This window comes from Misgurnus anguillicaudatus, chromosome 3 (genome assembly GCF_027580225.2).
Source record: "Misgurnus anguillicaudatus chromosome 3, ASM2758022v2, whole genome shotgun sequence".
Lineage (NCBI taxonomy): Eukaryota > Metazoa > Chordata > Actinopteri > Cypriniformes > Cobitidae > Misgurnus > Misgurnus anguillicaudatus.
This window is the reverse complement of record NC_073339.2, coordinates 7,123,579-7,135,878: the sequence shown is the minus strand read 5'-3', so window position 1 is coordinate 7,135,878 and position 12,300 is coordinate 7,123,579. Positions and strand designations below refer to the sequence as shown.

Here is a 12,300-nt window from a genome sequence, read left to right as displayed (position 1 = left end):
CAAATTCAAATCCAGCCCTGCCTTATTTCATCTCAAAAGCCGTTTCATTCGGATATACGTCACCACGGGGAAAATAAGGCAATCGCTACTTCCGTTTCATGGCGACTTTAAAATCTAAAGCTGTGTCTGAAACCGCTCCCTATCCACTATATAGTGCACTATATCTGGTGTCGGCCATTTTGTAGTGGTGTCCGAAACCTGAGTGAACAACTTCATTCCCTACATTCATTTACTACTTTTTACCCACAATGCACTCTGATTTTGAGGGTACATTCGATGTACACTCGTTCACTCATATTTCCCATGATGCAACGGGAGACGAACGCGTAACTTGAATCAGCTGAAGGTTACTGACAGTAAAGACCAAACATTTTCTTGTTGTCAGTTATTTTCTACTTTTTGAAAATAAACAAATGAAAAATAATCGCGTTATCTTTTATTTAAAATCGAATACACATTTTTATTAAACAATAAATAGACAGCAGTAAATAAATATTATAAGCAGTTGTTTTGTTCTCTTTATTCTCAACTTATACAATAAACATGACAAATGTGAAAAACAGTAAAGTAAACTTTACCATTTCACAGCACAATCAATGCCACACAGGTGTTTTTGATGAATCTCTGCGACAGCTCTCTGACGCATGATATTTGCGTCAGTGTCCGAAATCGCTCACTCATTTTCATTTGCTTCTTCCCCTTTTAATGGACTCAACTGTCATTCCCCATATAGGGAATAGTGAATGAGTGAACGAGGGAACGGTTTCAGACACAGCTTAAGTTTTTTTTTTTTCAGAAACACTTTTGGTATGCTGGTTTAAAGTACACATTTTGATAGTAGCCTAATCAGAAAGTAAAGTGGTCTAAATATATTTATATATAAATGTATATTCTGTGGAAGGTGCAGGACCAGAAAATTTTCATTCTAATCATTGGGTTTTTATTACCAAACTATGAGTTTTGCATACCTACGCACATTCTGCCCTGCTGGAAAAAAACAATAAAACCATTACATAAATTCTATTGGTTTTATTGGGAATTGTATTGGTTCTAATGGAATATGGCCCAAAACACACTACAGTGTAGTGGTTTTAATGATAAAAAAGCTAATGGTTCCTATTGGTATTTTAATGGAAAGCATTAGAATTTTCGGTATTGGCGGTATTTATAATTTTATGAAGTATACAAACGCTCAACATCAGAATAATGTGTGGTTAATGACACAGAGGCAGTTTCCTTACATATGTATTATTTATTATATTAGTATAGACAGACGTGTAGATAACCCCTCATCTCACTAAATTTTTACAGTATTGCAGTAATATATTCAAGTGCCTAAAGCATATAGGCCCTCTATTCGGTCTATTTAGGCTCCCACCACCATTATAATGACCCAATTACCGTTCAATAAAAGTCATTAAAATCATTCGACTGTTGAGCTTTTAAAGTGACAGTAACCATGAAGCTGACAAACATCCTTCCTGGGAAATAATGTAGGACAGCATGCAGATATTTTGACTCTAAATAAAAGTTTAAAATGGAGGGGTTGTAACTCTAGGGTCAACTGGGGGGAAATTCAATGTTTTAAACACAGTCAGAAAAGTAATGAGATGCATCAACATGTTCACACTCCTTCCCCAGCAGGTCCTCCATTCTGTAACACAAAAAAATCATTAAAAAAAAATTAATTTGGAGTGTATTATTTCAAAATACATAGACACATATGTATATACTCAAGCTGATCATGTCCCCTGTATATATGTACTGTATATGTACACTTACTTTATTGGCGCAGGAGGGTTGACTTGCCCCACGGGTTTCCTGTTAAGAACAAAAGCAATTAATACAGTATACTTCTGTGTGTTCATGTAAGTGTTTTTTTTTCAGAGCGTGCAATGTGTTACTTTGTACTTACACTTGTTGCATCAGGGTATTCATGCAAATTATGTCATTCGTGATGTCATCTTCAATCAAAGCTTCCAGACAGAAAAAGACATTTTAAACATTTATATAACTGATGGTGTTAAAAGAAGAGCCATAAAGGTGTAATTTTAGTAATGCTGAATGATCTGTAAGTTATCGATAAAATAATTGAAATATCATATCTGGAATCTTAAAATCAAACTCACCGCTGCAGTTCATTTTGCAGATGTTGAGAGATGACAAAACGCCAGAATTACAGGCCACAGTGTCACTCAGCTGAAACAGTCCAAACTGGTGCCAGACAGCAGGAGGCAGTATGTCTCTTTCCTGACGGGCGAATCTCTTATGTTTTCGGGGGCCTTTAGGATCATGAGGTGAACTTTTAGGCCCAGGTGAAGGTGGACTTTGAGGCACAGGTGCACCTTGAGGTAAACCTTGAGGCACAGGTGCACCTTGAGGTAAACCTTGAGGCACAGGTGTACCTTGAGGGAAACTTTTAAGCACAGGTGGAGGTGGAGCTTGATCGGACTTTTGAGGCCCATTTGGTGGTGCACCTTGAGAACCTTGAGGCACAGGTGCATCTTTAGGGGAACCTCGAGGCACAGGTGCATCTTTAGGGGAACCTCGAGGCACAGGTGCATCTTTAGGGGAACCTCGAGGCACAGGTGCATCTTGAGGGAAACCTTGAGGCACAGGTGCATCTTTAGGGGAACCTCGAAGCACAGGTGCATCTTGAGGGAAACCTTGAGGCACAGGTGCATCTTTAGGGGAACCTCGAAGCACAGGTGCATCTTGAGGCCTAGGTGGGGGTGAACCTTGAAGGGGAATTTGACCATCATGGTTGTCGGTGACGAATTTGACAAATTTGGTGTTGAAGGCTGAGCCATTTGCCCTGCAGACAACTGAAAGAACGAATGAAATGTTTATCGACAGGCTATCAACCTTTCATCTGCTTCTCATGTGACATTTAACATTGCAGTATAATTTTTGAAGACAGAGAGAAAAAAATGGGAATGGGCAAAGTGTTGCTTACGACTGGCGATGAGATTTTCCAAGATCATATTGTCTGGCACATAAATTTGAGCAGCATCCAGCTGAGCCTTCAGCTCACATTTAGTCATAATGCGTCCATTCACACTGGACACCAGCAGAACCAGAGCCAAAACTGCCAACATCTTTAGCGAATGAACTCTCTCCATTTCTCTGATAGCTGTAGATCAAACACAAGCAGCAGGACTCATTGAAAAGGTCTGAAGAAGGTCACCTAATGAGGTACCTTGAAGGTACCACAATGTATCTTTGAAGTACCAATATGTACTTCTGCATGCACCTTGTTGGAACAAAGGTGTACTTTTGGGAAAGGCACTGCCCCAGTGACAACTTTTGTACCTTTATTTCTGAGAGTGTGGGAACATGAAATAAGACTTTAGGCGGAACAGTCCCCATTTACTTTTATTACATGGAAAACATTCAGCTCAAGTGAACGAGAATGCACATAGCATGCAAACTAACATGATCCTTGCCGTGATGTAATAGCCAAATTCTGCAGGAGTGCATAGACCAACAATTACAAATCAGCTCTGACGTGTTCCTATAGCTCAACTAGTAGAGATTTGCATGAGCAGCACTAAAGGTCAGGGGTTCGATCCCAGGAAACACACATGTTGATTAAAAAGAATAGCTTGAATGCACTGCAAGTCTTTTTGAATGAAAGCATTTGCTAAATGCGTTAATAAAACCAGTTTCCCAGAGTAAAACAATAATAATAAGATAGTAAATCGAAAAGAAAAACAAATTTACCACAAATAAAAAAAAAAAATAATTTCTCACATAAATAACTAAATATAAAATACAAAAAATATAGATATAATACAAATAAGGACTGTACTGAACACTCGCAGTGCAAAACATCAGATCAAATAGTGTAAAGAATGAAAAGTTGTCATACCAGAGGTTCTGTCCAGAAGATGCTTGTCTAGAGTCTGTGTTCCTCTATACTGTGACCTGTCTTATAAGAGTCACTTCCGCCTGTGCTACTGGTCCAGCCCAACATCAAAGGCGTATGATGTCATTATTTGAATAGACTGAAAATTCATCAAACTCTTGACATTTTGTTTTTTCAAAGTTTTTTCTTTAAAATTCTTTAGTTGCAAGTGTGATAATGTCTTAACTAAAAATAACAATAACATTGTTGCATGTGCTTTAAGCTCTGTTTGGGCTTGAATGGTGATATTTTTGAGAAGAGACGCATGCAGAAACAAACATGAAGCACAATAACAAACTATTTCCAATTCAAATAGATGTATTTAGGTCATTTTTCGTGTACTGCTAGGGATCTTTTCTTTAGATGGATTTGCAGTCATAATAGTTCTGAGGAGATCTTATCAATTCCCTGTAATGCTACTTTTGTACCCAGCAAGCCATAGCTGTCATCTAGGTTAACTATAAACCCGATATAGTCCGGCTATGACCAAAACAAACTTAAATTTGGTTAGATGTCGTTTTTGCTAAAATTACTTGTGAGATGTATGATGTTTCATCATGTAAGCAAAGTCAACAGTGAGTAAAAGGTGTTTTTTATTGACAATCATTTTATTTTTGTATTTCAATGACAGCCCAAATCATGTTTTGTATAACCCTAGACGTCTGGGCTGTGTTTGGACGACTATTAGATGTGTTTTAAACACAAATTTGCATGCTTTACATCATATGCGGTACATATATGGTTCATTATATAAGTGATTTTTGCGCAACACAGTCATTTGAATAGTTTTCTAGAAACCAGCAGTGGTTTCGGTCAGAATATGTTTCATACGCAAAATGGTTTTAGATAGCTAGTTATGTTTATCATAACATATCAGAAAACACGTTTATGACATTTTAAATAAATATACTGTAAAAAAATGTATTATTAAAAGCTTTGTCGAACTTTAGCATGTGAACGTTTTTACCATTTCGGTCTTAAAATTCTCTTTGTCATTGTGAAAGGGCGTTAGGGTTTATTCAAAGGACACACAAATTTATGCAAATGGTTGCGTTGACCTGTTGTTTTCAAACATGTGATAAAGTCAACACAACCATTTTACTCAATATTACTCAGTCAATATAAGATATCAAGGTTATATTTTCATTAAATGTTCTTTACATTATGTAGGATGAATATCACTGACAGGGTCGCATGTAACCTTCAATATGTGTGTAATAATTAGTTTTAATACTGAAAAAACCTGTAAATTCATGCTGTGACAGCATGAAATGTGAATCTTTTAAAATATGACTTAAAAAAAACAGGAACATCTGATATACTCTTTATATTCCTTTATTGATGTTCTGCCACATTAAAGGTGCAGTGTGTAGATTCCAGCGGCATCTACCGATGACATCTGGAACCGCAACCAACAGCTCAGTCCACAGCTCACCCCTCGAAAAACACATAAAGCTATTGGAGACGCCACAGGACAAACATGTCATCGTCCGAGACAACACAGCGATGAAATGCGCTCTGTGAGCGATTTATCCGTTTAGGACTACTGTAGAAACATGGCGGCGCAAAATGGCGACCTCCATGCAAGGGGATCAGCGATGTATTGTAAGGTAATAAAAACAATACGGTTCATTATGTATGGTCTTCATACAGCACTGAAAACACAGCTATGTAAACCATATTGCGTTTCTGTCAAAAGATACTTAAAGGTGCAGTGTGTAATTTTTAGATTGTTCTCTTGACAGAAATGCAAAACTATATACAAAACCATATTATCAGGGGTGTACAAAGACCCTTCATAATGAACCGTTATGTGTTCATTAACTTAGAACGAGACCTTTTTATCTTCATACACTGAGGGTCCCCCTACATGGAAGTCGCCACCCTGCGCCGCCACCCCTCCACAGAAGCCCTCAACGGACACATTTTTTCACCAAGTTGTCTCAGACGATGACATGCCCGTCCGATGACGGACATGTTTTAATAGTGAGGGGTGAGCAGTGGACTAAGCCGCTGGCCGCAACTCGCAACCCCACCACTAGATGCCGCCAAAATCCACACACTGCACCTCCAAACATTTACACACTTAGACATTATTGTACATGTTAGTGCAACGCATTTAGATTTACAGTTAAGCATTTTATCCCAAGTGACTTACTTGTGGTCATTATCAGAGCACCCGCAGCATACAAAACAGAAAAATGAAAGAACTGAACAAGCCTATAAGAGCTGATTTATATGCTGAGTTTATTGCGCATAAATGTCAGATTTGTAACATCTATTTTAGGGCGCTGAACAGTTTAGGGGCAGTCACTGCCAGTCAGCAAAGTAATCCGAGGCAACCACTGTGCTACACTTATTCCTTTGCAAGAAGTGCATCCTACAGGACACAAAACAAAAGTCAATATCTCATTTACCACATTTACAGATTAAATAGAAAAAACATTCATCTGACTTAAAATACAGTCTTCAAAATAAACTAAAAAGTTTGAATATTTTTAAGACTGTACACAGACGAGCGCAAGGAAGATTGAACTCAAAGCTTTTTAAGATTGAACCATTTCATCTATATTTGTATTTTAATATTTCAATAAATATTAATAGATTTATAATGGTGATATTTTCATTGTTCACTTACCCTATAATAGGAGGATTTGGAGCATCTTTTATGCTGTAAACAATATAGTATTATTATAGTATTGGAGTCCAGAGAAACAAATCTTTTTCTTAGCATTTCTCTAGACAGTCTGCGATTGGTTTTATGAAAAAGCCCAGCTGATGATGCAGTGACACAACAAAACTTCATACACATCTATTATTCAAAGTGACTTCAAATTGAGAAACAAAGTTGCAGTATAAACACGTGTTGGTCAAAATGAAAGCATTCTTTTGCAGGTGTAAAGAAGAGCATTTGCTCAAGCTTACAGAATGCTCGCAAACTTCTTTACGATCTTCAGACAGCGAATGTCATCGCCGAGGTCATCATCAGTCAGAGCTGTGAAAGACAAAATTTACAATGCCAGAGAGATTATATATCTTTCTTTTTCTTTTTTTCCTGTGGTTCTTAAATAGTGTAAACATCTATCTGTTGGGAATCTGTTGTGCTTTTAGTTTAGTGATCATTCAGGTCACTCCAAACTGAAAGAAAGACAGAAAGACATTTGGACTGGGAAGCTTCACTCACATTTATACCAGTATACAGTTCTGCAGCAGACACTTACGTTTGGCAACAACGTCCCCGACTGTAACTCCAGGCACACCATCGATCGTCTTTTCAGCTGCATCTGATCCATAAACTTCTTCCATCTGAGCGTTCAGTTGACATTTATCCAGAACCCATCCTTTATTCACACTCGACCCCAGCAGAACCAGAGCCAAAATTGCCAACATCTTTATTGAGTGAACTCTCTCCATCTCTCTCTGATATGAGATCAGTAGAGGAAACACAATAAATCAATCCAGAAAACTCATAGTTCACACATACAAGAAATTTCGGTGGTCATTAACAAGCTCTTTTTAAATTTTTGTCATGACACAACATTAAAACATGTTTATGAAATGCAAGCATTTTACATGAGGTACAAGAGATGAAAAGTGACTTTACCAGTTGATATAGATCTAAAGTCTTCTCTCTTGCTTGGATTTGCTGATTGTTTCCAGCGTCTGCTGTGTGTTGAACAGACAAGCGAGGGGTTTATATACATAAGTAAAGACATAGACGTCATGATCTCAGAACATCATCAACTCACTTAACCTGTTTATTTATTACCATGACTACCAAACAATGCAATAAACTGTGTTGTCGTCGTTGAAGAAAATGTATTTGTTTCATATTTATGTTTTAAAATGATTATGTTTAAATATTGTTATATTATTTATAATTTCATTTATTTACTATTAAAAGACAAACAGTAATTGCACTGTAAAAAGTAAAAGTTGGTTAAACTTAAAAAAAAAATACTTCAATTGCTATTTAAACACTTTCAACTTAAATTTTTCACTTTCACCAATTGAAGTAATTTTTTAAAGTTGATTCAAATTTTTACACAGTGTAAGCCTCATATAGGGTGTGGTAATAGCCATAATTTTTAACAACTTTTAGGGTTAGGTTAGGGTTATTTTTAGAACATCCATCATTTTTATAATAATGTAATGTAAAGGAGGCTTGTTTGATCCAGTGCACTATAATGACATGCAGAAAATGTGCATTTATGCGGTATGGCTTCTTTAAAATGTCTCATCCACTGTAAATAGTGAAAAGCTGGATCAACTTTTATTTATTATATTATATTATTATTATATTAAGTTTGTTGACTTTCTTAAGCAAACATAATAAAAAAGTTTATCAAGCAACAGTTTGTTGACTTTCTTAAGACAACAGAATAAAAATACATTAAGACAAACAATAGTTTGTTGGCTTTTATGAGCCAACATAATAAAATGTAAAAATTTTTTAATTAAGTTTGTTGAATTTCTTAAGTCAACATAATCAAATATATTTAAGACAAACAACAGTTTGTTGGCTTTCTTAAGCTAACATAATTATGGCAACATAATTACTACCTTTGCAGGCAAATGCAGAAAAGTGTCAGTCTTTGATTCTGAGCCGTGTTTAAAGTCCTTGATTATTACGCCGAAATGAGAGTATAGTTCCTAGCCATATCTGACTATGAAATATTGAACATCAGCCTAACAGATGTTGTGCTTCCAGCAGCTGCTTTACCTGTGGACAAATGGTCCGTACATCTGATGATACTTTCACAGAAGGTCCAGTTCAAGATAGATACTGAGCCAAGTGTAACACTCTGACTCTTGACAGCTATCAGCAACTTGTGCACACTGGTGAATTAAAGCGTTCTAACAAGCTGTTGCACTCCTACTCCAATCATAAGCTTAAGCCAGTCGCTGCCGTAGATTTGTCAGTGCAATATAAACAGTGTGCCACTGATGCAGAGTTCGAAAGTGTGGATATTGCACAGGAAAGTGTGCTCAGTGGGGCCACGGCTGAAGCTTTAGGTTTGATAGCAAGGCTGAATTTTGTACAAAACACTGAAGAAGCTGAGGCCGACTCGCCTGTGGAGGGCAATCTCGAGCAAGATATTGTTCCTCAAAGCCTTCGTGACTTTCCTGAGCTAATACGCACCACAGGGACTTTACCAGGGAAGTACACAATCAAAATAGAGCCCAATCCAAAAGGGGTTGTCCACCCTGTGCGCAGACAGCCAGCTGCACTCAAGGAACAGATTGTAAAAAAACTGTACGAAATGGAAGAAAATGGCTACATAAAAAAGGCCGAGCAGCCCACGGAGTGGGTCAGTTCAATGGTGGCAGTCTTTCGGGGTGACAAGTTAAGAATTTGCATAGACCCCAGCGATCTAAATAAGGTAATTAAAAGAGAACATTACCCCATGCCCACTGTTGAAGAAGTTGTGTCATCTGTGCCTGGAGCACGTATATTCTCAGTCCTTGACGCCAAGTCGGGTTTCCTCCAGATTGAGTTAGATGAAGAATCGTCATTCCTTACAACCTTCAACACACCCATTGGTAGGTTTAGGTGGCTGAGGCTACCATTTGGGATAAAATGTGCTCCAGAGATTTATCAGCGGATCATGGATGGCATGCTAGAGGGCATTGTGGGAGCAGTGGCCATTATGGATGACATCTTGATTGCGGCCCCCACTGTGAAGATGCACGATGAAATCCTTCGCAAAGTCATAGAGAGAGCAACAAGCTACAACTTAAAGCTTAATTTCAACAAGTGGCACATTAGGCAGAGCCAAGTCCCATACATTGGCCATTTACTCACCGCAGATGGTCTGAAGCCTGACCCAGCCAAGGTCCAAGCAGTCAGGGGCATGCCAGAACCGGCTGACAAGGAAGGGGTTTGCCGTTTCTTGGGATTTGTGACTTATTTGTCAAAATTTATACCAAATCTCAGCGAAAAAGATGCACCACTGCGTCAGCTCCTGAAAAGTAATGTGGAGTTTGCGTGGCAACCAGCTCAGAAAAGGGCCTTTGCAAGGCTCAAAGAACTGTGTTCTCACCCCCCCGTACTGAAATATTTTGACCCATCAGAACCAGTGGGAATTTTCTGTGATGCAAGCAGCAGTGGATTAGGTGCGGTGCTTTTGCAAGACAATCACCCCGTTGCATTCTCCTCCAGGTCTCTGACTGACGCAGAAACCCGCTATGCACAAACAGAAAAGGAGATGCTTTCTATCGTCCATGCATGCACAAAATTTCACCACTATATCTTTGGAAAATCAGTCACTGTGTATAATGACCACAAACCACTGGAGGACATTTGGCATTGTTGGACTACAGAACAACCCCCCTAGAGACTGTAGAGTTGTCCCCAGCGCAGCTGCTCATGGGCAGAAGGCCCAGAAACAAACTCCCTACAGCTCAACAACTGCTTATCCCAAAGGCCTACGATTCTTTGAAAATCAGACACCTGCTTAATAGGTCCAAAGATTCGCAAAAGTACTACTATGACAAAGGCAGGACGATGCGCACTCGGCCCGCGCTGGTTCCAGGCAAAGAAGTCAGAATGCAGCCCTATCCCGGCCATGTCAAATGGTCTCCAGCAGTTGTCATCCAGCGTCATAGCAGCACACCCAGGTCTTACATCGTCAACTCTGGTGGCATGGAGTTCCGCCGGAACTGTCAGCACCTTCGTAAAAGCACTGCAAGAGCAAATCAGTCCCGTCACATCATGCAAAATGAGCCTTGGGAGGAGTTGCCTGATGCTCTTGTAGAACAAGACGAACTGATTCCTCCTCTGGTCGGGACTTCAGCATCTCCTGCTGAGGTGCCCCTGGATGTGGGTCAACCTCAGCCCTGTCAGCCCTATGTAACTAAGCACGGCAGAGTTGTTAAGCCCCCTGAAAGACTGGATTTGTAGCTGCTACCTGTTTGGAGTAAAATTAGCCATTAGTTCAATAATTCAATAGTGCTAACAGTTTGTTAATAGTAGTCGATAGGTGGTAATAATCTCAAATTGTTCTTGAATAATTAGAGAATAATGTCAACCGTGGTGCCTTTGTTTAATGTCTTTAATATTCTATTTTTTTAATTTGAGTTTAGAAACTTTCAGTTGTTTAGTCTGCTATCTGTCCTCAGTGCCTTCACAAATAAGCTGAAGAAGGGGAGATGTAATATATTGTGTTGCCGCTAGGGTGCGCTGTTACATTGTCTGTAATGTTGTTTTGGTGTTCTCATCAGCAACCGCTGAGCTGTTGTGCAGTTTTCAGTAAATCAGTTGTCAAGCAGTTACACCGGCTGTCTTTATTGTCTCCAGTATCTTACAATTATTTAATAAAGAAATTGAAGAAAATGGGTTTATTGGTTTGTTTAGTGGCATTAATTGACCGATTTGTGGCCAGAGAGCCGTGCATCCTGTTTGCGTATCCTGTGCGCTTTCGTCATTGGCGGAGAAGTCGGTCAATTCCACCTTTCCAGTAAATACGACTTGTGATTGGACTGTACGTCAGCAGACAGCAAAGCATTGGCCAAGAGCAGAAGGCCCTCCTTCCACGCTTTTTTTTAAGTTGTGAGGTTGCGAGGCTTCATTTTTGCTCAGTCTGAGTTTCAGAGTTTCAGAGCAGAGCTGCGTGACAACGCTGCAACAAATCACGTGAGTCGCAAGCTCGCAACTTTGTGTCACGGCTAGTCCGTGTCATGTTTTGTTTGTGTCTCCGATTACGTCACCTGGACAATTTACGGACTGATTCCTCATCACACCTGTTCCTTAAGTGTTGTGTATTTATACTGCTGTCTGTTTCACACCTGTCGCCGGATTATTGTCATTGATACCCTGTCTGTTTCCTGTGTAATGTTCCTGAGTTTCTGTCGTCACCATGTCAGCCCTCGTGTTTTTATTATTAAATGTTATTTATTTGGAACCTTGCGTTTGCGTCCTGTCACTCCTACCCTGTCGTGACAGAATAATCCTGCCAAACTGGACGCAGCAGGTTCACGGAGGGCGGCTCCCCCAGGAGTTTCGTCGAGGGGGAGTAGTGTCTCTTGGGGACCACCGTGAGCGATTGCTCGCGCCTGCGGGAGGAGGATCGGCCCAGGCGGTCCCCCAACGGTTGAGTCGTCGTCGACGGTCCCTCAGAGGACCACCATCCTGCTCGCAGGGGGATCCGGAACGGACCACGCCCGATCATTTCCCCGGGGTGGCTACCGAGCGAGGGTCTCCGTTTCTGTGAGGGGATGGGAGATGACTCGGGGGCATCTGATCGTCGGCGATTCCCAGGAGGGGGGTAATTCGTCTGCCTCGGTTCTCGGAGCGATCGCTCCGGTTCTCCTGGCGCAGTCCGGCCAACTGTCCTGTTGGTCTCATCCCGGCGGCTGCCGGCTTCGCCAGGGTCCCCAAGCCCTCCACCCCT

General features: G+C 40.0%; 1 protein-coding gene across 1 annotated transcript; it reads right to left on the bottom strand.

The window, feature by feature from the left end:
- Window positions 1–1,763: 1,763 nt before the first annotated feature.
- On the bottom strand, window positions 1,764–3,972 carry LOC129445488 (uncharacterized). Its single transcript, XM_055206691.2, has 5 exons — window positions 3,872–3,972; window positions 2,957–3,133; window positions 2,130–2,825; window positions 1,916–1,976; window positions 1,764–1,821 (listed from the first exon to the last, which is right to left on the bottom strand). Exons 2-5 carry the CDS (start codon window positions 3,120–3,122, stop codon window positions 1,779–1,781), a joined length of 966 nt encoding a protein of 321 aa, XP_055062666.2. The 5' UTR covers window positions 3,123–3,133; window positions 3,872–3,972; the 3' UTR covers window positions 1,764–1,778.
- Between the last annotated feature and the right edge of the window lie 8,328 nt (window positions 3,973–12,300).